The 27,020-nt window shown below is 49.8% G+C and overlaps 1 protein-coding gene across 1 annotated transcript in view; it reads right to left on the minus strand.

Moving 5' to 3' along the window:
• The window catches only part of CAND1 (cullin associated and neddylation dissociated 1), a 769,151-nt gene that overhangs the window by 454,138 nt on the left and 287,993 nt on the right, over positions 1 to 27,020 (minus strand). The window contains exons 5-6 of the mRNA XM_069629730.1: positions 11,560 to 11,816; positions 11,300 to 11,405 (exon numbers count right to left, since the gene is read on the minus strand). Of these exons, the coding sequence (XP_069485831.1) occupies positions 11,300 to 11,405; positions 11,560 to 11,816 (363 nt within the window). The remainder of the gene's footprint in view (positions 1 to 11,299; positions 11,406 to 11,559; positions 11,817 to 27,020) is intronic.

The following is a 27,020-nucleotide window of genomic DNA, read 5'->3' on the forward strand; positions in this document are numbered from 1 at the left end:
GAGGAAAAAAAAAAACCTTGGGATCATTTTGGACTCCTCTCTCCACACATCACAGACCTTGCCAAGAAGGAACAAGTTACTTACCTCTAACTGTTGTTCTCGAGCATGGGTCTGGCATGGATTCACATGCTCATAAATATTCGCCGTCGTCAGGCTGGGAATCCTCGGTAAAGAAAAAATCAGTATCAGTTTAGTTTCTGATCTGTCTTTCTTAGTAGTAACCAATCGCTGGTCTCTGGGTCATACTGCCCCCAGCCAATGGCTGCCCTCTTCCTAAGCAACGCCCCTAGCAGCCATCCTCAGATTTGGTAGCACGTAAAGTAGCTGTATGACCAAGTGAAGAGCTGCAGAGGGGTAGGAGGGAGGGTTTGCATGTGAATCCATGCCAGACCCATGCTGGAGAACAGTTACAGGTAAGTAACTTGTTCCTTCTCCAGCATGGGGTCTGGCATGGATTCACATGCTCATGAATATAAGAATACATAGCAGTACGCACATGCACAACCACGGGAGGTGGCAAAAGGCTCAACATTAAGCATTACATAAACTCAACATTAAGCAACTCTTACCGCCTCACCAGGCCCACCTTCAGGCGAACATGTTGCGCAGCACTGCTTGGCCGACCCTGGACTCCTCACTGGAATCCCGCTCGACAGTAGAATCTCGGGAAGGTGTGCGTCGACCTCCACGTAGCAGCCCTGCAGATATCCAGCAGGGGCACACCAGACGAACACTGTGGTAGCAGCGATCACTCTGGTCGAATGGGCTCTCGGACGGCCGGGCAACGGTCGGTTTGCCAACCGGTGACAATGCATGATGAAGCCGGAGAGCCATCTGGAAATGGAAGCCTTTGTGAGGGCCTTCCCATGGTTCACAGGTCCAAAGTTCACGAAAAAGCTGTGAAGTCTTCCGAAAACTCTTCGTGCGGTCCACGTAGAACTTCAGCGCTCTAGCTACATCCAGCGAGTGTAAAGTCCTCTCGGCCGGCGACGAAGGCGACGGGAAGAAAACTGGCAACACCAAGGGCTCGTTTAGGTGGAAGTCCGAAGGCATCTTGGGCATGAAGGAGTGGTGCGTCCTCAGCACCACCATTGGCTCGTGGAAAGTCAAATATGGAGGCTTGCAGGATAGGTCCTGGATCTCTCCCACCCGTTGTGCGGAGGTGATGGCCACAAGCAAAGCTGTTTTCCACGACAGGAACTTCAACGGTGCCGAATGCAGAGGCTCGAATGGTGGCCCCATGAGCCTGGTCAGCACCACATTGAGCTCCCACGCCGGGGCTGGAGCCTTCACCCGTGGGAATGATCGGAACAGTCCTTTCATAAATGCCTTCACCAGGTGAGGAGACCACAGGGATGACCGTCCCGCACTTCTGGTGTATCGGGAAATCGCTGCCAGAAATATCTTGAGGGAAGCATGAGCCAGTCCAGCTTTGGCCAGCGACAGTAGGTACAGTAGCACTTGAGGGGCCGTAATCCATAGAGGGTTAATCTTCTGTGCATGGCACCAGACAGAGAACCTCTTCCACTTGTGTCCGTAGCACTTGAGAGTTGAGGACGCCCTGGCCTTTGCAAGAACCTCTCTGCAGTCCGCCGGGATATCATACCCTCCAAACTAGTGCTGCAGGAGCCAGGCCTGCAAGTTCAGCGACCCCGGGTCGTGATGAAGGATGGCGCTTCCCTCTCTGGAGAGAAGATCTGCGTCCGTCGGCAGTTTGACTGGTGGGGACGCAGACAAGTCCAGAAGGTCCGGGAACCAGATCGGTCTCGGCCACGCCGGTGCGACGAGGATCATCCTGCACCGGGACCTCTTGAGTTGGTTGACGAGTCGCAGTAGTAACGGAGGGAACGCATACAGGAACAGGCCGTCCCAGGGGAACGAGAAAGCATAGGCCATGCTCCTCGGCTGGGGAAACCTGCTGGAGAACCTCTTGCACTTGGAGTTCGTCGCGAACAGGTCGATCCGGGGTTGTCCCATTGTCGGAAAAGCTGATCCACTTGGTCTTGACGCAGTTCCCACTCGTGGCATGAGCATAGTTCCCTGCTCAGCGAGTCGGCTATGTGTTCTTTATCCTTGCTAGGTGGAAAGGCACCAGAAACATCCTCTGGGCCACCGCCCAATGCCACAGATCCTGGGCTGGTTCCTCCCTGCTTCCGGATGTAGAACATCGTGGTGGTGTTGTCGGTGAAGATCCTCACCACCGTGCCCTTGAGGAACGGGAGAAACAACTTGAGGGCCCAGAACACTGCTCTGAGCTCCAGGATATTGATCTGGAGCAATCCCTCTTCCGGGAGCCAAAGGCCTCTCGCGTGCAGATCTCCAGTGTGTGCTCCCCATCCTTCCAGGGAGGCGTCCGTCGTCACTGTCTCCTGGTGTGCTGGGCTCTGAAAGTCCATGCCCGCCGTGAGCTGTGCGCGGGTGCCACACCACTTGGCGGAAGATCACATTGAGCAGGATCTTGTCTTCAAAGCTTCCCGCCGCTTGCATCCAACGGACGCCGAGGAACTCCTGCAGGGGACACATCCGCAGCCTGCATAGGCGCACCAGGTAGAAGCAGGAGGACAACATGCTGAGGAGGGACTTGGACCTCACCCTGGCCACGACCGTGGCCAGCAGACGCTGCATCTTGCCCATGATGGCCGTCGTCCTTTCCTCCGACGGGGAGGCCAGTCGCGCCACTGTATCGCGCTTGGCTCCCAGAAACGATGCAACCTGCGACGGAACCAGGTGTGATTTTGGGAAGTTGGAGAATCCCAGATCTGTGAGCAGTTGGACGGTCTTCGCTGTGTGCTCGACGGCGAGATCCCTTGTCCTTGCTCGGATGAGCCAAACGTCCACGGAAGGGTAAAGATGTACCCCCTGCAGGCGCAGCCGCGCTGCCACTGGTGGCAGGCACTTAGTAAATACCCTGGGCGCCAACTTCAATCCGAATGGCAGGGCCTTGAATTGGTAGTGCCGTCCTTGAACTACGAATCTGAGAAACTTTCGGTGTCCTTTTAGGATGTGGAAGGAAACACATCAACAAGTCCATCGGCGAAAGGAAGTGGCCTGCCTCCAGCTGTCCCACCACGTGCTGGAGGTTGACCATCCAGAACTTCTGGGCCTTGATGTATTTATTTAACCGGCGCAGGTCCAGAATGGGGCGCAAACTGCCTGTCTTCTTTCTGACGAGGAAGTACCTTGAGTACGCCCCGGAGTGTCTTCTGGACGAGCTGGATGGCACCTTTCTTGAGCATCGCCCTTACTTTCAACAGCAGTTGAGGGACGTGATTTTCCTTCCTGGACATGGGAGGAATCTTTGGAAATTCGAGTTTGTGCCCGTGGGCCAGGGCATCCAGCACCCAACGGTCGGTGGAGATGGACTCCCACACGCTGACGAAACTCGCGAGCCGGCCTCCCACCGGGGTGCTTAGGTGGGGGCCCGACGCTAAGGCCGGTTCAGTCCTGCTTGGAGGCGACCTTGCCTCCTTGGCGACGGGATCCTCCTGACTTGCCGCGCCCTCAGTAGGCCTCTTGCAATGAGGAACGGCTGCCTGGCAGTAGGTGGAGGCGCAACAACCGAAACCTTAGGAGGCACCTTGCTTGCCTCCAGAGTTCCAAAAGGGCGGTTGTCGCTGCTGCAAAACTCCCACGGCCCGAGCACTCTCCGTGTCAGCCTTGATGGCCTGAAGTGACTCATCCACTGTTTTCCCAAACAGGTTGTTCCTGTCGAAACGCATGTCCAAAACTCTGGTCTGCACGTCCTGGCGGAAATCAGTCGCCTTGAGCCACCCCCGCCATCGAAGGCAAACACTGTTGCCCAACTGGCGGAAACTAGTGTAAGCGAGATCCGTGGCCAACGTTATGGCGTGGTCCGACACCACCTCGCCTTCTTGCAGGATCTCCAGTGCCTCTGCCCTCTTGTCATCCGGGAGGAAGTCCAACAGGGGAGCGATCTTGAACCATAACCCCGTCGTAGCGGGCCACAATCACTAGGGTGTTGGCTGCCTTAACTGTCGTCGCCGCAGACGAGATGACGTCATCCCATGGCGTCCAGTTTCTTACCCTCGCCGTCCGGCGGGGAGGTCGAAGTTGAAGCCGTCGCCCCCGCCGAGACGACCGAATCCAGAGTCGGCTGAGCCCTAAAGGCACAAAGGTGTGGAATCAGGGACCCGGTACTTCTCGTACCAGTCCCTATTGACAGGCATCGTGGACGGGTTCTTCAGGACAGCAAGTCCCTCGTCCCAGATGTCGTCAAGCAACGACACTGCAAGGACAGTCCTCTTGGCCTCGCGACGCTGATAGAGGAAGCCTTCCTTCTTTTGCTCTTCGGGGCAGAGCTGGAAAAGCTCGGATGCCCTGGCAATCATGGCGTTGAAGGAGCCAATTTCGTCGGGTGGGGGAAGCCCGAGGGGGTGGTGACGGAAAGTCCATCCCGTCGTCACCACCATCGTCATCCGTCCCTGTCGTGGCCGTATCTGTTCCCGTGTCCTCCCTAGGAACCGGGGAGGGCGATGAAGGTTGAACGGGTCGCGAGGGCTGGAAAGGCAGGGGGGATGGACTCTCCTCCGCTTGCCAGAGGGGGCTCTCCGACGAGCCCGGTTCTGCTGGGTCGTCCGTCGAGGTTAGGGGCAATCTCGTCCTCATCTCCGTGCATAAGGTTTGGATTGCCATTAAAATGGCCGCAGAGCTGTCCTGAGGCTCGGGTACTGGTTGCGACGGGCGTGACGGCGTCTCCTCCTCCACAGGAGTCTCGTCGGTGCCACTGTCGCTTTCCTCGTCCGCCTCCTCGGGGTTTTCCCTGTGGGAGCGGACCTCCTCAAACCTCTCGTTGATGCCCTTCACGACTTCAACAAGTTCCTCCTCAGAGGCGGAGTCCGTGTCCGTAATCGCCACCGCCCCCCCTATTTTTCCGCCGGTGTCTTCACAGGGGTTTTGTCGATGGGTTGGCAAGAGGATTCCCTCTGGGCCCCAAGGTCGCCTCCACTGGCGTAGCCACCATAGGCTTCGCCAGGGCCGCCACGACTCCCTCAATAGAGGCCTTAGCCGGGTGAATCGAGGCCTTCACCACCTTGGGCGCGCTTGAGGCCTTTACCTTGGGGGGTGGGTCACCACCTCGCTCCCCCCTCGGCAGACTCCTTCGAGATCGACCGGGACTTCTCCAGAAGCTTACCTGGGTTCTCGGACTTCCTCTTCCCCGAGCCAGAGCGTTGGCTCGTGGTTGATGGCGTAGGTGAAAGAGCGCCCTGCCTGGCAGCCAAGGAGCCCGACCCTTCAGCGCTCCTGGTGCCCGCGGACTTGCGGTGCTTTGCCTTCTGTTGGGAATCCCGTCGCCGGAGCACCCTCAAAGGTCTTAGAAGACCGCTCAGACTTTTTCTCACCAGCTGGGCTCTTTCCTTCCAGCCAGTTGGTGAGGCGGATCCGCCGATCCTTCATGGTCCGTTCCGACATGTTCTGGCAAAACGTACAGTCCTTCTCCACGTGCGTTTTGTCTCTGTGAAGGCAGTAGAGACATCTCAAATGCTCGTCCTCCTTGAAAACATTGTGTAAACCGCATCCAGGGCAGTTCCTGAACAGCTTGGATCCGGGCGTCGAGCTTCCCTTGTCTTGGGCCATGACGAGGTAGGCCTCAGATCTTCTGGAATCCTCCAAGAAGCGAAACTCGACGAAGACTTTGCCCTTGAGGGGCATAGGAAAATCCGAAACGGGTCCCCGTTGATCGGAAGTAGAAACAGTGGAGCTTGAGGCTCAATTGACCGAAAAAATGAGATTAAACTCCTTGAATATCGCAAAACGCAGAAAAAAGCTCGAGAGCTAAAGCACGAGGACACCCAACACTTGAACGTGCGGTAAAAATCAGAGGATGGCTGCCAGGGGCGGGGCTTAGGGGGAGGACAGTCATTGGCTGGGGGCAGTATGACCCAGAGACCAGTGATTGGTTACTACTAAGAAAGAGATCAGAAACGAAACTGATACTGATTTTTTCTTTACCGAGGATTCCCAGCCTGACGGGGAATATTCATGAGCATGTGAATCCATGCTAGACCCCATGCTGGAGAAGTCCAACTTTCAGCTCCACCTCCTTAGGGGCATTCCATCTTTCCTCATCTTCCCCCAGAAGCTCAACGTCTCCAAAACCCTGGTTCTCTCTAGGCTGGACTACGGCAACAGCCTCTTCCTCAGTCTGCCTCTTTCCTCCCTTTGCCCCCTTCAACTAATCCAGAATATGACTGAAAATTCTTTGGCTTCAAGCCCAGGGACAGCATCTCTCCAGCCCTTAATTCTCTTCTCTGGCTCAAATCAAATTCAAGACCCTGTGCATCATCCAAAAGGCTGTCTCGGGCTTCGGACCTCTACACGCAGCTCTCCATCACTAAATACCTCCACGGCTTGAGTACTTCGGTCCTCTGGCTCCAACTCTCTACAGGTGAAGCGTTTCTCCAAGCAGAGAGTGGGAGGTAGATCCCTTTCCTCAGCTGGTTCTTCCCTCTGAACGGTCTCCCCTCCTGCTGCAAACTTGACATATATTAGTTCTGGAAACTTCTCAAGACTTCCCTTTTCTCCTCTTCCTTCCCTCTTCCACTCCTGTGCTAAATCTCCCACTGCAACTGGGGCATGGTCCCTTTCAGAGTCATACAGGGGCCAGACCACCCCCGTACTGGTCCCCCCAGCATCCATTGCCAGCACTTGCCCTCTTCTCCCTTTCCCGGACTTGCTCAACCTGGTCCTCCCTGTACACCGCACTCATCCTCCTGTAACGCTCAGCTGGTATCCACAGGGACATCACTCAGCCTGTTCTGACCTCTTACGACCTCGAACCCTTCCCTGGAGTCTACTCGACTGGAGACTGGGCCTTGTTTTCTTGGAAAGTGTGCTCTCCGTCCTGCTTTCAGCGCAGGGGCGCGTTGATTGATGAGGGCTTGTTGCTGCCTAGTTACTTCACTGGCAAGAGTCTGACAGGTAATTATAATGAGTCTTTTGTACAGTTCTCTAACTTCGTTCTTTCCTTCCTTAGATGATGGCCGGCGTCCGGGGATGGCGACGTGCTGCCGAGAAGAGTAGCGCTGAAGGTGAGAGCGCGATGCACGATGCGACCCTTTCGTATTTGTATTGAACCGAGTTCTTTTTCTGTGTCTTTTAGGTACCGTGACGTTTTCAGCGTGGATGCCGGTTATGAAGAAGAAATGCGGTGAGTAAGCGTGGCATGCGGCACCTCTAGATGTTTCCACGCTAACGTGGAGTCTCTTTTCCCTCTTGCAGATGAATGAGCAGTTCCGGAGACAGAGTTCCTCCAGAGCGGCTGGGATTCAGGCAAGCGTTTGAAGCTCGTACAGTCTTTAAAAAGAAGCAAAGATTTGCTGAATGCTTACTAATGCCTTTTTTCTGTTCTTTTCCCTTTTCCTTAGGAGGTGGCGTGCCGGGATGGGAATGACACCGCCGAAGATGCCCGCAGAACAGAAGGAGCGATGAATGATGGGCAGAAGCGCCGCAAGGTAAGGCTGTTCCTAACTGTGTTCTTGCTCTTGCAGGAGCTGAGCGCAGAAGAAAGATGCAGGCCTACTGGAGACCGATCCGAACACGGTGAGTGTCACGCTGCAGGTGCAGAAAACATGAAGCATGTTTCTCAGCTTGGGCGTGGCTTAAATAGTCTCTGGGTATCCCAGGTGTCTCTGGGCTGAACCACACCCAAAAGACTAGACTGCACATGCAGTTCTGGGTACCGAAATATGTGGGGGCATCCATCTTGTCCCCATCAATGCACTACAAGTCCAATCCTCAATGTTATCCTATCGGAGTGAGTCTGGTGCCACAAGCGCCAAGTCTGACTCCAAGTGGGTCTTTGGAGGGACGGAGAGGCCCTTGGGGGCCATGTAGGTGATCGTGGCCTTGCTCCAGCCTGACATCTTGGGAGGGCTGGGGACATGAGGGGCAGGAATCATGACACCTCCCTTCACCACTCTTCCCCTGGCACTTGCTGCCTTGGCCCGCCCAGCACTTGCCCGCCCCCACCCATGTGGGCACCATTCTCCTGCACTTCTCCCTCTACCCCTCCTCCCGCACTTACCACCTTGTCATGCAATTGCACAGTAGGATTGTCACAAGGCCAATATAACCGTTTTTGTTCCATTTTGTTCCCATCTTCTCCCCCACCATCTTTTCTGGTGGTGCCTGGAAACACTTGTGTATAGGCGCCATACAAATGTCCAATAAATACAGAATGCAGATGCTGGGGGAATATTTCCCTCAGCGGGTTCAGGGTTTCGGAATGCCACCAGTGACTTTTTCGCTGGGTCAAGCAAAAACGTAATTTCACCAAGTCCGTCAACAAGCCAAAGACAATCTATTATTGAATTTTTATATTTTTATGTTTTTGGAATGCTGGGAGGGAGGTCTCCGCTCCGAGTGTGTTAGGAAGAGAGTTCCACAGTTTCGGTGCAATGTGAGGAAAATCGATACCACCTGCTCTAGCGCTGAGAATGTGTGGGATGCATAGTTTGTTGGTATGGCATGTTCTTTTAAGGCAGGATGAAGTCTCTCTGGCTATGATTTCTGAGAGGGGCTTGGAGGCTAAGACACTTGTCCATCAAGGTGAGGGTTTTAAATGTGATCTTTTCCCTTACGGGGAGCCAGTGTGCATCTCACCTGGCCTGCGAGATGTGGTCTCTTAGGGATTCTGAGTGCTGCTCTGAGCACGTTGTTTTGGACTGTTTGAAGCCTGTTTAGATTTTTAGTGGAAGTGCCTGTTGAAAAAGATGCATTAATGAATGCTGTGAGTAGGGGAGGTAAGGAGTCCACACATTCTTTGATGATGGTCGGGGGACAGATGTCACCTTTGTAGGTGGATGGCTTGAGGTGTTGGAGGAGTTTGTGGACTTCCGTTTCTGTGACATCACGGAAAGAGAACAGTGAATCCGCGTGGAGATGGGAGGTTGGCCATGCTTAGGTAGGGATTTGAATTGTACTTGATTTTTTTCTTGGGGAAGTTACATTTTTTTGAGCAGTGCTGCCTGTATGCTGGAGCAGCATGCTTTATCTTTAATGATCTCCTCGGGGCTGGTGGAGGGTGTATTGAGTTCTCTGAAAACGGTGAACATTTCTTGAGATTGTGAGTTAGCCTTAGTGATTCGTGAGTTAAGTGAGTTGGATTTGGCTAGTAATATGGCGTGTTTGTACTGGTTAGATATCTTTTTGAATTCTGCATTGGTGGACTAATTGGGCTTGGAATGCCAATTCGCTAAGGCGTTGCGCTTGCTGGAACTTAGGGCCTGTAGTTAGTAGGTGAACCATGAATTGGTGTGCATGGATTTTATTTTTTGCTTTCAATCGGGGCTAAAGTGTTGACAGCTCTGGTGAGGGCGTCAGTAAATCACCACGAGAGTGCTTGGGAACAGGTGCTTAAGTTCAGGGACTTCAAGGAAAGGGTGAAGGTTGTCCTTTGTTCGTTTTTGGGAGCTTCGAAGCTGAGCTAGAGGAGCATAGGTGAGATTATTGCTGGTCGGCATGATCGGGATGGTGCATTGGATACAATTGTGGTCGGTCCATGGGTAAGCAACGTTGGAGGTGACAGACGTGGAGCAGTTATGGTCTGCCACACAGTCTAGGGTGCAGCCTTGGCAGTGCAATGGGCTGTTGACTTTTTGTTTGAATTCAAGGTCTTTTAATTCCTTCGCTAGGGCATATGCTGCTTTATCTTTGTGGTTGCTCAGATCTAAGTATAGGTCGCTGAGCTGGATAGTTTTGGTAGAGTTTTTTAGGTTGTTGTGGAGTATGTTAAGGAGCTTCCTATGGAAGTCTGGAGCTGAGCCTGGAGGCCTGTACGTAAGGTGAATATTGATGGTGCAGTTGGGGGCTAATGAAAATTTAGCTGAGAGGAGGTCAGTATTGATGTCCCATGGGGGGTGGCATGGCCTGATAAACTGTTTTTGGTGATGAGAGCTACTCCCCCATCCTTTAGATATTTGTCCGTCTGCTCGGAGAATGGAGTAGCCATGTGGGAGGGCTAAGGAGATAGATGGGCCGGATGCTTTGTGGAACCATGTCTCTGTAAAAGCGAGTAAGTCTAACTTGTGTGTGGAGATGAGGTCATTAATGGGCGGAGAGCGATCGTGCATTTATGTGAGCGCATTTGAGGGCAGGCGCAAAGGTGTTTATCGCTGGGGGATTGGTGTGAGGGAGGGCAGAGGGGTGGATGCTGGGCGTGGTTAGATCAGACTGCGGGTGGACTGGGTTCTTGAATAATAAGTTGCGCTCGTGGTGTAGTTTGGTGGATGGGACGGGCGTGTTTTGTTGGGAAGTGACAGCTGTTAATACTTGTGGTATGTGAAGGGTTTTGCTTGTGATAGTATGGGGAGTGAGTGAGCCTAGCCTAAGGTTCCTCTTAGTCGTGGGGCTAGGGGAGCTGTGTGTCAGGGTTGGTTCAGTGTGTGACCTGAGCCTGGTAAGTCTGGACTCTAGATTGACTGGGAGGTTGTGTGTAGGGAAGAATGGGGGGGACATAGCTATCTGGGAGAGTGGGAAGGTGGGAGTGTGGTATGTCCACTATGTTAGTGGTTGGTATTAGAGACTGCATGGAGATGGATGCAATGAGCATTAAAGAAAGCAGCGTGTGGTGTCCCGTCAGGGTGGAAGAGAGAGAGGGTGGAAGAGAGAGCGAGAGAGAGAGGGTGGAAGAGAGAGAGAGACAGAGAGAGAGAGGGTGGAAGACAGAGAGAGAGGGTGGTGGAAGAGAGAGAGAGGGTGATGGAAGAGAGAGTGGAAGAGAGAGAGGGTGGGAGAGAGAGAGAGAGAGAGAGAGAGAGAGAGAGAGAGAGAGAGAGAGAGAGAGAGAGAGAGAGAGAGAGCGCAGGCATATGAGTGAAGAGGTGCCTGATAGGATGCAATGGTAATATATTAGGTGGATGTGCTCGGTGAGCGATTGAGGCCAGTCTGAGCTAGCTGAGTGAGAAGGAGGCGAGACCGATCAGTGGAGCATAGTACATCGGCTAATGATCAGTGTGGCCAGGAACGGTGGCTGATGTATTGGCTAATAATCAATTCCAACAATGGGGTATCATACAGCGGCAGGTACAGTGGCAGCAATCAATGGGGCAGCAAACAGTAGCCACCTGTGGCTAACAATACACCACCTGTTTGACTGTATCCTACTGAACACAATGCCAGAAACTTGAATGTGTGCTATCAATTCAGTAGATCGATTAAATTGCAAGACATTTGTTTAAAATAAAGAATAATTAAGAGACCATCTATTAGGTTGCCATATCTGATTAAAAAGAAAGAAAAGCTAGTGAATGACAGAGGGGATGAATAGAAAGGAAATTACCTCCTAACAAATGACTCAAAGGCCTGAATGCAGTATTCCCTTAGCTCATCGTCATCTATGTTACAGAATTTAACAACCAATGGGATTATTTTCTCGAGGTACTCCCCTGCAAAGTGAAATAAAAAGAAAGGGAGAAATACAATCAGTCAATCTTTGAGATAATTACATTTAGATTATAATCTACTTCAACAGATCAGAGTTCACATTGAATTCAGCCCCAGAAACGGTGATTAAAAATATTACAAGAAATAACACCTTACCTATTCTGTGGCCCGCTTGCCGACTAATCGCTGCTATACTCTGTATATAGGTCCGAGTTGTTGACATGGAATCATTCTTTGACAGCTCAGTCAATAGATGTTCAATGAGGTCGACAAAGACTATGTTGCCACAGCTCATGACCAAGTGCCCCAGAGCAATGATGGTTCTTTTCCTCACAGCCAGTCTTGGGCTGGTCAGCTGTGGCAATAGGCAGGTGAGGATTGAGGGGTGAAAATTGACAAGCAGTCCTCCTTGTCTAAAAATATTTAAAGAAAATAACAGTTAAAACTGAGGAATCTAAACATATGGATATACAAATTAATCAATTCAGGGATTTCAAAAATCAGTTCACTGCAATTTCTATGTGGTGTGCCTAGCACTTGCTTAACATGCCCCAACCTGACTGTGCAGAGCGCAACACACTAGCTGTGACTAAAACTCACTAGAACACACAGAAAATAGTACTTCAGGCACTCCAGAGCGCAGTAGAAGAACCTTTAACAACTCCAGAAAGCCTATGGTGCACTGATGCTCACAAGATTTACAGTGGCTAGGTGGTCATTGCCTACTTTTATAATTGCAACATTCAGCAGAGTTTCAAATCAATGCAAGTCAGGTATAAGGGATACATTCAGCACCATATAAATAATAAAGGCAACCCCCACATCCACATAACAATTTCTCATGAATAGGTAGTTACATGTTTAAATTAGTAGAGAACGTTTCCACAATAAAGAACCCAACTGACCAGAACTAAGATGGGCACAAAAGCCTAAAGAAAATCACCCCACAAAATAGAAGCTGTACCCAATTCATTATGGAAATCTGGAAGACTTCCCGGTGTCACTACCCTGAAGGTGGTGTGTGACAGAATGCAAAAAGATGACAATGGAGTTTGTCAGACTCCAAAGATCAAATGAAACAGTTTAAATCACAGAAAAATACGAGAGTGGGGAAAAAGGTCTCCCTCTCTCCAGGTTAAACATTAAAAATTCATACAGTCCAGCACAAGTGCTGGGGGCCTCTTAGATAGAGAGGAATTAGCACATTTCTGAGAATTCTTCCTAACAGTCAATTCTGGTTAGTATAAGGGATAGGATTTTAAGGGTTCTGCGTTGAAAGAAGAGGCATGGAAGCAGCCCCCTGTATAGTCTTAGGAGATTGAAGCACTTTAGCGATTGTGTTGATTTGCGGTTCCAGCAATGGTCGGTTGTCCATGAGTATTTCTAGGTTATTTACCACGTTGAAGTCTCTGGTTGTGTTCCCATGTCAGTCGGCCAGTCCAGCGGTGGGTTGGTTGCGTTATTTTCTGTGGGTGAGATTGTTTTAGTTTTGTCCGGGTTCAGTTTGAAGTTGTTCCGTTGTCATCCAGAAGCAGATGTCCGAGACCGTTGAGGCAGTCTGGTTCCTGGGTAGTGATCAGCTTCACAATCAATCGTGCGTCATCTGCGTAGTGGTAGGTGGTTAGTCTGTGGGTTGTAGATGTTTAAGAGCAGGGAGGAGAGGCTGGATCCTTGTGGAACTCTGCAGGAGATGTTTTGGGCGTTTATGGGTGCAAGGTGGTAAGTAGATTTTTGGTTCGATTTGTGCATGTATGCCACATTCCAACAGTCTTTATTAGGGTTACATGGCTAATTGTGGCGAATGACGCAGATATGTCCAATAGTACAGGGCAGATTGGGTGCCGTTGTCTGCATTTCTTTTTCAGGTCGTCCCATATCGATAGGAGTGCCAATTCTGTTCCTCATTGTTCTGAACCCAACTTGCGAGCGGTCGAGTACTCAGTTTTTTTCAGTGTATTTAATTAGGATCTTGTATACATGTAGTTGCTTGGATCTTATGCACCAATTCCTTTATCAGTGGTTTGATGTATGTGGATTTGAAGGCAGTTGATAGGATTCCTGTTTTAAGTGACAGGCTCATTAGGTTACGGAAGTGCGTCGCTGTGGTTATGTGGTTGAGGAATTCTATGAAAATGCCATGGGGGGTGGAGGGGCGCAAGGGAGGTGTGCAGATGGAGAGCCTTAAAGTTTGGTTTCCTTGATACGTGTGAAAATGTTGTCAGTAATTGGTTCGAGGCAGGCGAGTCTTGCTGTAGTCAGTGTTTTGCCTGCTGTTTGTGGTTCAGCGGTTACGGTTGTATTAGCCCAGTTTGTGTTGGATTTTTCTATTTTTGATCTTAAATGGTTGGTGATGCAGTCACAATGCTTGTGTCGGGGATGACTAGTTTCTTGCAGAATGTAGGGTTTCTCTGACAATTCTGAAGGGTTCTTTCTGTGGGTTGTTTGCAGATTCAATTCCTGTAGCGTAGCATTTTCTTTATTGCTTCGAGTACTGTTGATTTGTATAGTGCGCATTGCGTTTGGTTTTTTATTTTGTCCAGTCGGTTGTACTATTCTCTCCATGTTTTTTCCTTTTGTTTTTTTTTTTAGTTCTTGCAGCTCTTCTGTGAACAGTTATGCAGCAAGTTTTGTTGGAGTGGCATTGAAAGGTTTTGCTGGTGCCAGGCAGTCTTGAGCCTGGGTAATCCAGATGCAGTGTGTTTTCCATTATGTCTGGGGTTGTTTTGATGCTAGAAAATGTGTTAAGGACTCCAGGTCTAGGCTCTTCCACTTGCTTTTCTTGGTGGTGTGGAGTATGTCCTTTTGGCCGGCAAGCAGGTTTGGATTTTGATGTAGATTGGTCTCAGGTAGTGGTCACTCCATACAATCGGTGTATGTTAATGCGCTTAGTCCTTCTCTGCAGAAGATTGCATCCAAGGTCTGTCCAGCGCTGTGGGTGGATCCATTTACTATTTGCCTGAAGTGCAGTGTTTCCAGGAGTGCGCTGTGAGATTTAGCTGAGATTTCATTTTCTTTTTCAAACCAGATGTTGAAGTCGCCCAGTACGACTAGGTTGTCGTGGTAGGTTGATAGTATGGCGATTGAGTGCTAGCTTCATTGCGAAGTTCGGGTTGAAGGACGGTGGTCGGTAGATCAGGAGGAACACTGTATGTTGGCTTAGTCGTGGAGTTAGATCTCGATGAGGATGGTTTCACGTCGGTTGAGGGGAGTGGTGTAGCTCGATTGTGCATCCTTGCGATTCCAACACCTCTTTGGTTTTTTCTGTTGGTGTGTATTAATTTGAAGTGGTCTAGTATGGCTTTGCGCACGGTACATTTGTAGTTAGATAACCGGGTTTCTGTAAGAAACAGCACATCCATGTCTTCTCGCTTAGGTCGTGGATTTCTGTTGAATGTTTTGCCATGGATCTAAAGTTGAGCAGGCTGCAGCGTAGTTTGTATAATTTTACTTATGGATGGGTGGTTGGTCTTTTGTCTGTCGGGGTGGTGTAGGTCTGGTTTCCGTTGCTGGCGGTTCTCTCCTGGTTCTGCTTGTGGGAGGAGTTATTGAGTGGTCCAGCTCTTCGTCGAGTAGTCTTATTAGATTGATGGAACGGTTGTTTGAATTCGCTTTGTTCTAGTTGGCAAGTTGTGATGGTGCCTGTCCTTTGCTCCATTCTTTGGTGATTGTTATGTAAGCATGGATGTAGTACCACTGTGTGAGACCACACAATCCTTATCTGCTTGGTATTAGGTAACACCATTAGGTGTAGGTCTGTACTACACAAGGTGGTGGTGTGACTAAGCAGCCAGCCCCATCTCAAGAGGGGTAAATATCAGCTGTAGAGCTGTAGCAATGAAATTCACAAATACAAGTAACACTTACCGTCAAGGTTTCAGTTATAATTATTTATGTACCATCAATTTTTAAATAAGCGTTCTTAAAAAAGGGATAGATATTTAACACTGTAAATATACTTCAAAATACTTTTCGGAATCAATCAAGTCAACGGATAGGACAGTAATGGCATTTATATATCACTAGTTATACTTTGCAGATTATGAGGTTGCAGAAAGGAAAGGTTTAAGGAAGAAAAGGTTAAACAGGTTCTCAGTATATGTGAGGACAATTAAATCTTCCAATGAAATTTAGACAAGCCTTTCCCAGCAGTAGCACTCTAAAACAAGTTACCACCTATGAGGGACAAACAATATCAAAGTCAATTGGCTATTCGAGTCTGCAGGGAGCCAAAGTCAATTGGAACACAGTCTATGGAGCTGAGACACTTCTTAGATAAAGTCTTGCACAAAGTTAGAGAGTTGGTAGAAAAATCACTTGTAGGGTCACAAGCTGAAAAGCAGAGTTGGAATCAACTCTTAAGGGTAAGCCACTGCAAGTCTCAACTGAAAAAAGCACAGCTCAAATACACTGATTTAACAATTCTAAACAGTACCTCTGGTTTGAAGAAGAGTGGTCCAGCTGGATTCTGTCATGCTACAGCGATGCAGACCCTGGCTCCCTGAGCCTCAGTCGTGGGGACAAGAGAGAACACCTGGAGGGCTCCTGCTGCGGTACTTGGTAGGTCAGCAGCTACAAGCCCTTTTCGGTTCAGCGACACTTTGCAGTTTCAACGTTTGGTAAACATCACCGTCACGGATCTCAGATACCGGTTGGGCTTCCTTCACTCCTTGGGTCCTGCCCTCTGATGAGGGTACTAGAGTTCTGGTCGTCTTGCTTCTGGAGGGTCCTTATGAGACTCCTGGAGCTTCTGGCTGGATTTCAGACGTTTCACTCGACTATGGATTTCTCGACCCTGGCACTTGGTTCCAGCAGCAGCAAAGACGTACAGCCAGTAGGCGAAGATGATCCAGTGGAGTTAGTCTTGGGGTTAGTTGGTACCACTAACCCAAGGGAAGAAGTTGTCCCTTCCGGAGCCACTCTGTCAAATTGAAAAAAGAATTTCAGCACAGCAGCAGGACTTCACCGGGCAATTGAAAGGTCCAGGAGGATGCAGCAAGCTTCTTTCACGGTTTCTTCATCGGGTGTTTCTCCCGTTGGTCGACTACTAACTTTAGTCCCAAAACCCTCGCCTTTTAAGCATGTTTCTCCCATTCATGCAAAGCCTAAGGCTGTCAATCGCACAGCAGGGTGGGTTGTCCTGAAAGGACAGGCATAGAGCCAAACTGGACTGGTTACATTCAGGCATTCCTAGAAACAAAGGACAGGGGAGTTTCGGGATCCTCCCTAACATATGCCTCTGTCCTTCCAGACACTGGAGCCAGAGGCAGGCTTCAGGGCTGAAGCCTGCCAACGGCAAAACAAACAAAGGGCTCAAACCTGGCTCAACGCATAGTAAAACCCAAGAAAGACCTCACAAACAGAAAATGGTGTGGGGGAGGTGGGACCAGGGCCATTTAGACAAAATGGTCACGGTGCTATACTGCAGCTGAGGGTTCGGCCCGTGTTAGAAAAGCACAATGGTAGGAAAACCACTGCCACCAGCCATTTAAAGTAGTGAGGGTAACAAAGAACAAGTTATTTACCAACTGGTAACGTTCTTTCGATTGGATGTTCCTCCAACGTATTCCTCATCTTAGATGTATTCCATCCAGCTTTGCTGCTCTTCGGAATTTTTTTAGGCTGAGGGCGCCGTGCGTCGATGTCGTCGAGTGGATGGTCCCTCGAAGGCCTCCGTCGAGGGTGACGTCATCGGGTGTATAAGTAGCACATGCGGCGCCCGTTGGCCCCAGTTCTGTTTTTTCCCCCTTTTTATCTTTGATATTGTACTGTGTAGATTGTGCCGGCAGGCGGGTATGAGCCTTGCGAGATTTGAGATGGCAATAACCCGGAAAATCTACAGAGGGGTAGGCTGGGAGGGCGATGAGGAATACGTTGGAGGAACATCCAATCGAAAGAAGGTTACCAGTTGGTAAGTAACTTGTTCTTCGAGTGGATTGTGTCCTCCAATGTATTCCTCATCTTAGACTCCCAAAGCAGTATGGACAATTCCTCTGGAGGAGGGGGTAGATTTTTCGATACTCTTAGATGGCTGAGTATAGTACTGCTTTTCCAAAAGTTAGCTCCCCAGACTGGGAAGCATCCAGGTTATAGCATTTTGAGAAGTGTGTAGCGAAGACCAAGTTGCTGCTTCACAAATGGATCTTATTGGAACACCTCTTTGAAGGGCCGTGGAGGAGGCGATGCCTCTGGTGGAATGTGCCATTAACCCTTCCGGATGGTCTTTTTTGAGCTAGTCTGTAGCATTCTGAAATGCAAAGCACAATCCAGCGTGAAATTGTCTGTTTTGTCACCGATTGACCCAGTTTCCTTCCTGTGTAACCTATAAACAACTGGTTGTCCACTAAGTCTGGAAAGTCTAGATATGTAAAAGCTTAAAGCTCTTTTCGGATCCAACCTGTGTAATCTTTCCTCCTCCTCCTCCTCCTCCGAAGGATGGGGTGGAGGATAGAATGCGGGTAAGACAATTTTCTGACTTAAATGAAAATCAGATATTACGTTCGGTAAAAATGATGGTTTTACCCTCAACACAACTCTGTCCTTATGGAACACAGTATAGGGTGGCCCAGAAGACAGTGCCTGCAATTCGCTCACTCTTCTTGCTGATGTTAGAGCAATCAAGAAGGCTGTTTTCCACGTTAGTAATCTTAATGGACACGTGTGCGTAGGCTCAAAAGAAGCACACATTAATTTTAGGACTAAATTTAGATCCCAGATCGGTACTTGAAATGGGTGAGGAGGACACACATGAGTCCTTTTAAGAATTGTATTATCAAAGGAATTTTGAAGTAGGAGCCTTCTTCCGATGAGCGCTTGAAAATGTAAAGCGTTGCAAGGTAACCTTTTATTGTTCCGATATTCAGACCTCTATGTGCTAGGGTCAGAAGGAAAGATAATACTTCCGGAATAGAACATAGAAAAGGATCGACATTCTTTTCTCTGCACCAGTTGCAAAACGTTTTCCAACGGCAACGGTATAGAGGCTTTGTTGCTGGCCTTCTTGCCGAAAGCAACACCTCCATAACGTCATCTGGAAGGTTCCAATCCCTGTATCTCAGCCTTTCAGATACCAAGCATGAAGGTTGAGCGTTTTGACCTCTGGATGGAGAACCTGACCCTCCATTTGAGAGAGAAGGTTCTCTCTCTGAGGAAGACGTACGGGAGGTCAGATGGACATGTCTAGAAGATCCGAGTACCACGTTCTCCTGGCCCAATTCGGGGCAATTAGGATCATGCGGCTCCGAAACCTTCTCAGCCTTCTGATGACCTGAGGAATGACGGGAATCGGAGGGAACGCGTACAATAGTGGGACATTACACTCCACCACAAACGCGTCCCCCAGAGCTCCTCTCGGCGGAAATTCCCTTGAGCAAAACCTTTTGCATTTTCGGTTGATTCCGGTTGCAAACAGGTCTTCTTGAGGGTTCCCCAAAGGGCGAAGATCTCTTGAATTACTTCCTGAGCCAGTTCCCATTCGTGCGATACCGTGCTCTGCCTGCTCAGAGCATCTGCCGTCATATTCTCTTGCCCAGCTAGATGAATTGCCGTTAAAGAGATTCCCTCCAGAATCGCCCAATACAAGAGCTGCATTGTCTCTGCACAGGGGTAGTGACCCCACACCTTTTGTTTAGGTAGTGCATGGCCACTGTGTTGTCTGTCATTATCAGGACATTCTTTCCCCTGACAGATGGCAGGAAGGCCTTCAGCGCTAGTCTGATTGCCCTCAGCTCTAAAAGGTTGATATGTAGTTTGGACTCCGATGGAGACCAACGATTGTTGATTGTCAAATCGTTGGCATGAGCTCCCCACCCCAGGAGTGAGGCGTCCGTCACTACTGTGATCTCCGGCCATGGTTGCCAAAAAGGTTCTCCTTTTAGGATGTTCTCTGTACAGGTCCACCATAGAAGGTCTTGTCTGACCTTGTTCGGAATCTGAAGATCATCCGTCATTTGACCCGAGAACTGGGACCACTGAGTCTTTAGGGCCCATTGAAGGATCTCATCCTCAAGCGTGCCTCTGGCACCAGAAAGATGCAGGATGCCATGAGGCCGAGCAACCTTAAAAAGTCGTAAGCCTGGAGATTTTGGGCATTTTGGAATTTGGTAACCATCTGAAGAATGTCTTGAGCCCTCGACTTGGGAGGCAAGTTCTTTCCCCAAGGACGTGTCTAATACAGCTCCTATGTACTGAAGCTGTTGGGAAGGTGTCATCTGTGACTTCTTGAAATTGAGGGAGAAGCCCAGTTTGTGGAGGAAGTGGAAAGTGACTTTCAGATGATCCAGTGCTTGCTCGGCAGAACGCGCTCTGATCAACCAATACTCCAGGTAGGGGTAGACATGAATCCCCTCTCTCCTGAGGTGCGCTGCCACCACTACCATTAACTTGGTGAAGACCCTCGGGCGGAGGTCAACCCGAATGGCAGGACTGAAAACTGATAATGTGAGTCGCCAACTACGAACCTCCGGTATTTTCTGTGTTTGAGATGAATCGGCACATGAAAATAAGCATCCTGGAGGTCCAATGACACCAACCAGTCCTGAAGTTGAAGGGCCTGAAGGACGTCCCGGGAGGATAGCTTAACGGCCACGTGCACGTCTTGGAAGCAAGACGACACGAAGCAACACAGGTTCGATCCCCGGGTCCTCGCTTAGAAACGTCTGGGTGTTTAAGCGCGTTATAAATGCGCAACTAAGACGTTATGCAACAAAAAAACTGAACAATTGCTGTAACAGCGCCTCTATGTCCGCGGGCGGTGCGAGCGCTTTAAAATGAAAAAAAATAAATATGAGAAAGGGTAACCATCTTGAACTTGTCCCTTATGAGGAACTTGTTCAAGTTTCTTAAGTCCAAGATGGGTTTCAGTCCTCCGTCCTTTTTGGGGATCAAAAAAATACGGGGAGTACCATCCCTTGTTACTCTCCGCTGCAGGTACTGGTTCTATAGCACCTTTCTCCAGCAGGGTTAAAACTTCCTGCTGTAGGAGCGGGTTTGAAGACTTCAACGGGTGTCTCTCTGGTGGATTGCTTTGAGGTGGCGTTAGAAAAGGAAGGCAGTAACCTTGGGCTATTATTTCTAGAGGCCAAACATCTGAAGTAATGGCTCGCCATTCTTGCAGATGCTGCGACAGCCTTCCCCCTACAGGTGTTTTGTGATGCAAGTCCTCAAAGCGGTTTTGTGGCGGATGTTGCAGCCGCTGATGGCAGAGAGGCTGCAGCTGGTTTAGCATGTTTTCCTCATCCACCACGAGTAGCCTTTTTCTGGCCCCTTTGACTGGCCATTCCTCTCGCCTTTCCATATGAGGTGTAGCAACGATAGGATCGTCCCCACCATGACTGTCCTTGCGCACGAAAAGGCTGAGGTTGCCGAATAGCAGCTCCTAAAGATTTGGCAGCTGCTTTTGAGGTCTGCAATCTCTCAAGGCTCTGGTCAGCCTTGTTGCCAAAAAGGTGAGACCCGTCAAAAGGCATGTTCAGAAGGCGGTTCTGTACGTCGGTTGCGAAAACAGAATTCTGTAACCACGCAAATCTGCGTATTACTGTGCTAGTGCCCATGGACCTGCTTACACTATCCGCAGTGTCCAATCCAGATTGAAGGGATTCCCGCATGGCTTCCTTTCCATCTCTAACGATGGCTAGGAACCCTTCACTTTCTTCCCCTTCTGGTATGTGCTCCGCCGCTATTGCAATGCACTCCCAAAGAGTGTACGAAATGTTGCCAAGGCACATGTGGAGTTGGCAGATTTTAATGCCATGCTCCTGGCTGAAAATACCTTTCGTGCCCAACCATCCACACGCTTATCGTCCCTGTCTGGAAGGATAGACGGGTATGCAAGTTTGTTAGAAGCTGTGGCTGCCTGTATGACCAGACTCTCAGGAGTTGGGTGTTTGGACAGATAGCCGGGGTCACTACTGGCCGGGCTGTATTTTGAGGTGAGGGATTTATTTACCGGAGGAATAGAATCCGGAGTTTCCCAATTCTTGGCCACCCTATTTTGCAGGGCTACATGAAAGGGTAATGCTGGGTCTTCGGTGGGACCATGGTCCAATATATCTGTTAAATCATCCTGGATGAATTGGGCTGATGGTCTAGCCCATCCTAAGTAATCTACTACCTTTGTCATCAATTGACGGTATGATGGACTGGCATGCTCTCCTGGTTCTGGTCTGCCAAAGTCATTTTCAGGAGATGTGTCAATGCCACTTGCATTGTGTAATGATTCCACCAAGTCCCTCATTCTGCTTTCTTCTGAAATCAAGCATTCTGGGACATTTAGGGTGCCATATTCCAGCCCAAAAGGTACATTCTCCTCATCAGATCTCTCCTGTTCCTCAACAGGTCAGGGATTTGAAAAACTCCTTTCTGGAGAGAGGCTTGAAAACCTTCTCTGGGAGAGGAGGAGGAAGAGGTCTAATACCTGGCTCCGATGACAAAACAGATTTTGTAACCTTATCTTTCTCTTTTTCTGGCTTCCCTGGCTTGGCTGGAGCCTTTGGCGCTGAGGGTTTCGGCGTCGCCGTCGACAGGGTCTGCTTCGAGGGTGTTGAGGCGACCTTCGAAGATTTTCCCTTCGAGGTATGATGGGTCTCGGGCGGCATCGATGACCTCGAGCGGTCGACTCGACTTGAGCGTTTTTCAGTCGGCGTCCTGGAAGGTTCCCTATCCTTCCTTTTTCGATCACCCGGGCTCGAGGGCGCATGAGTGTCGGAGCAATGACGCTCCCGGCCAGCTTCCAAAGAAGGCACGGACCGAGGCTTTGCTTTTTCAAACAGCTCCATCATTTTGATCCTGAATGCTTCCCCACTCTTCGGCAGACGAATGTTTCTTGGGGCATTTCATCTTTTTTGGAGACTCATCTGAGGACGAGGTGGAGTGAGACCTGTGGCGTTGTTTCTTCTATCTTTTTGACGAAGACGAGCGATGGAAATCGCTATGGGTCCTCAATCGAGGCCTTTTCAGTCGAGGAGAATTCTCCTCACGGGATCTCGACTCGACGCTAGAGGTTTTTCAATCGGTTTTTCAACCTACCTGTAGCTTTCCTCTCCTCTCTCGCAAGGCCTTCCCAGTCATCCCCTGACACTTCGTACAGGCCTCCATGTCGTGGCCTTCTCCGAGGCACCACAAACACTCTCGATGCTGGTCCGTGATCGACATTTTTGACCCGCACGATTTGCACTTTTTGAATCCCGATTTCAGGGTCGGCGTCGATGACGAGGACATATTTCGTTATTATATATTCTCACAGAACTCGAGGCGCGCCGAATGTCCGAAGCAATGTAAACTGCAGAAAAACGGAACTGAGGCCAACGAGCGCCGCGCGTGCTACTTATATACCCGATGATGTCACCCTCGACGGAGACCTTCGAGGGACCATCGACTCGACGACATCGACGCACAGCGCCATCTGCCGAAAAAAATTCCGAAGAGTAGCAAAGCTGGATGGAATACATCTAAGATGAGGAATACGTTGGAGGACACAATCCACTCGAAATGTTTTACATGAGAATGTAGGATAAGGGGTTACTAGGTAACCACCCAGCACTCCACATAAGATGGTGTGTGCTGGACCTACAAAGAGAAAAGGTACAGTCAAGTCAATTAACGTCACACAAGAAAAGGTATTTAAAACCACGAGAAAAAAAGGATTTCTCCGTGACACTGTACTGAAGGTGCGGTGTCACCGCACAAAAGTAGATCCCTTTGAGTTTGTCAGACTCCAAAAACAGAGGTAACAATCCAAATCCGGTCAAAACACATGAGTGAGAAAAAGGTCTCAGTTAAAATAAAAAAGTCCTAAAGTCCAGCAAAAGAGCTGGGGGTCTCTAAGGATGAAGGGAATTTTCACAGAGGACAAGTTACTTATCCCTGGTAGCGTTCTTTCGACTGGATGTTCCTCCAACGTATTCATCATCTTTGACATGTGTTGTCCAGCTTCTGAAAAAAATATTTCGGCAGAGGGAGCCCTGCGTCGATGGCGTCAAGTCGATATCCCTCGAAGGCCTCAGTCGAGGGTGACGTCACTGGATGTTATAAATAGCATGCAATAGCCGTTGGCCTCAATTCTGTTTTTCCCCTCCTCGTGTAGCAGCAGTGCCCATAAACACAGGCAGGACAGTACTCAGCCTTGTTGGAACGAAAGCTGTAATCGCATGGAAAATTCGAAAGAGGGGTAGGCTGGTAGGGCGATGAGTAATACGTTGGAGGAACATCGAGTCGAAAGAACTTGACCAGGGGTAAATAACTTTTTCTTCAAATCGATTGTGTCCTCAAAATATTCCTCATCATTGACAGACTCCTAAAGCAGTATCTAAGATGGGTGGAAGGTCAAGAACGTAGACCTGCAGAATTTTAAAAGGGCAGAATTAAGGACTTCCTTACACAAAGCAACATCCTGAGCGTGGGATGTATCGGGAGAGTAATGCTTAGTAAGGAAATATTTTACCTGTTACTCCATTTCTCCAGCGTTGGTATCTTTCATGGATCCACATGCAGTGAATATTTCCCTGTCGTCATGCTGAGAAACCTTAGTAACATTTAACTTTGCGTTTTCCTATGGAAAACTTCGACACTTGAGTGTCCCATCAACGCTCTTTTTTGGGTGTTCTATGCCGCACCAATAGGACGTCTGGTATAAATAGCCCCGTCCTGCGGCTTCCCTTCAGATTTTAACCTGCAAAGTAGAGGGAACCCGAACCCAGGTTAGCCTGCAGGGGCAGCTGGTGGGCGCATGTGAATCCATGAAAGATACCAACGCTGGAGAAATGGAGTTACAGGTAAGAAACTACTCCCTTCTCCAGCATTGGATCTTTCATGGATTCACATGCTGTGAATAGATTACATAGCAGTACAACCAATGTATGGAGGTGTGTCATAGGCAAACTTCAAACCGTCCTTTATCACATACATGAGACAAGAAACCAAGCAAGTGACATTAAAATAGAAAGAAACCCCGAAGCTGCGGGGTCTACCTTATTGAAACAGGCGTTGGAAGACTGCACGCACCACCTGCACCCTTCCACATGTTGCTGTCCCAGACAGTAATGCCTGGTGAAGGTATGTGGCACTGCCCAGGAGGCTGCCAGGCAAATGTCCACCAGCGGTATCCCAGACCACAATGCCGCTGACGAATCCATGGAACGCGAAAAATGAGCCTTCGCAGCACCACGCAAAGGCTTGCAAGCTATCGTGTGAAAACGAAATTGTAAAGGAAACGCAACAGGAAAGTCCTTGCTTGTAGATGGACTGGCCCTTGTTGGAAGGGCCAAACGCCACAAACCGCTGCTTTGACTTTCTGAAGTCCTGTGTGCGATGCAGATAAAACTTTAGGGCCCTCTTAACGTCCAGAGAATGCAGGGCCTTATCCGCTGGCGTAGATGCATTAGCAAAGAACGAGGGCAATGCAGGTCAGTTTATCCCTAAAGTGCTGTCAGCATTTCATAAAGTGTGGGTTAGTAGTCAGAACCTTGTCCTTCAGAAATCTTAAATAAGGTGGATTTCTGACCAGAGCCTGCAACTCAGACACCTGCTTGGCCGAGGTAATTGCCACTAGAAACGGCACCGTCCATGAGAGGAACTTCAAAGAAGCAGTTGACATGGGCTCAAAAGGAGGTTTCATCAAGGCCGAAAGGACAATATTAAGGCTCAACACCGGCGCAAACATCTTCACCAGAGGAAAAGACCGAAACAAGCTCTACAGAAAATATTTCACCAAGCGATCACTAAACCAGAGCAGCAGGGCGCTTTTTCGTGAACCTAGAAATCGCTGCCAAGTGCACCTTCATGGATGACAACGCCAGGATGCCTTCCGCCAGGTGCAACAAGTACGGGAGAAACTGAGCTGGGGTATCGGCCAAGGGCTCAACCTCAGGATGACCCTTAAAGCATTGACAGAAATTGACGAGGCATTCGTAGAAGGCACCCTTGCTGCCTCCAAGATCTGATGACACTGGATATTCTCAGATGACCAAACTCGGGAGTGGTCAGGAGCAACACCGCCAGGCTGAGAAACACCGGATGCCACACTCTGCCGTCGTCCTCAGACAGCAGATCCAGATGCTTTCCCACAACCGAAGAGGCTCTCCCACCGCCAGATGAAGGAGATCCGAAATCCACGTCTGCCTGGGCCAGAACAGGGCCACCAGAATCACTAGATACTGGTACTTCCGAATCCACTGGATGGTGCTCCGAATGAGGAGAAACGTGGGAATTATAAGTTACTCACCGTAGTGACTAACAGTCCCCTTTCCTCCATACTGCAAGGGCGACCCCCCCTTCCAAAGGACGGGAGACAGAACCTTTTTCACCAGAAAAATCCTTCCCCTTTAAATTTAGAGTCGCGCGGGGGTGCAGCCCAGGGAGCATGCGCTGCCCTGACTCCACCCTCCGGCGCCACACATCCGCTCCCATTGACGTGTTGACAATAGATTTAACATTGCCTAATGACACCACTATTATTAGGGTGGCAGGGGTTGGAGGGACGTATGGAGGAAAGGGGACTAATGACTTAGGCACTACGGTGAGTAACTTATTACGTCCAGTCCCCTTTCCTCCATACTGCATAGGCGATTACAACTGAATGTAGCCCCAGGGCGGAGAGGCAAACCTCCTTAAGCAAGGAGTGGACTGTGGACCGAAAGCACGTCCAGGGTGGCTTCCTAGCCCTAGAGCAAGGAGTCGGTGGTGAAGGTGACATGCGGGGTCGGAGGCCGGAAGGACTTGCCTGTCCGTAGGTTGCAGTCCCTGGACCACCAAGTTAGGTCCGGGTGGAGAGATGGAGAAACGTTGATCATCTCCGATTGAGAGCCCCGCTCCTGGTTCCATGAGGCTGCGAAGTGCATCTGAATCCTCATCTTGTGTCTCATGTGTGGGATGGCCAATGGGACCGCCGCCAAGAGACCCAAGAGATGCTGGTAACAACATGCAGAGGACACCTCTCTGCTGAGAAAGTGGGTGGTGGCCCTCTTGATCGCCGAGATCTTGTCCTCCTATGGACAAACCATCTCGGAGCACGTGTCCCAGATGAGGCCCAAGAATGTCAGTATGCGTGGGCTGCAGCTTCTTGAGGTTGAGCGAAAAGCCCAGATCATGCAGTGTGTTCATAAGAGCATGGGAAGAGTGGTGAACCACTTCCGGAGATGTAGCCCTGACAAGCCAGTCGTTGAGGAATATACATGATATGATACATGGCATTTATAACACGCCTATACACAAGTGTTTCAGGCGCGATGGGGCAAGGGAGGGGGCACAAAGGACAGACAACGATCATACTAAGCCAGGTGCCATTCAGATTGCGGAAGTGCCTGTGATGGGGGAAAGTGCGGGGGTGGGGCGCCACAGTACAGTACATGGGAATAGAATAATAACTAAGTAAAGTAACAGCCAGAAGGTGGCAAGTGCAAAGGCGAGTGCAGACGTCGGGTGTCAAGTGCTGGTAGTGCGACTGAAGGGATATATAAACAGTCCCTAAGTGCAGGGGATGCCAGGCCAGCAGAGCAGGTGTGCGTTACTGGGGAGGGACCTGGGCCCAGGATCAGAGGGTGGCCAGGTAACCAGTGAAGATTCTGAATCAGCCAGGTGGTCAGCAGGGGAGAGGAGGAGAAAAGGCAGAAGCAAAGAGAAAGGTT

The sequence above is a fragment of the Ambystoma mexicanum genome, chromosome 12 (assembly GCF_040938575.1).
Source record: "Ambystoma mexicanum isolate Mex_15411 chromosome 12, UKY_AmexF1_1, whole genome shotgun sequence".
Taxonomy (NCBI): Eukaryota; Metazoa; Chordata; class Amphibia; order Caudata; family Ambystomatidae; genus Ambystoma; species Ambystoma mexicanum.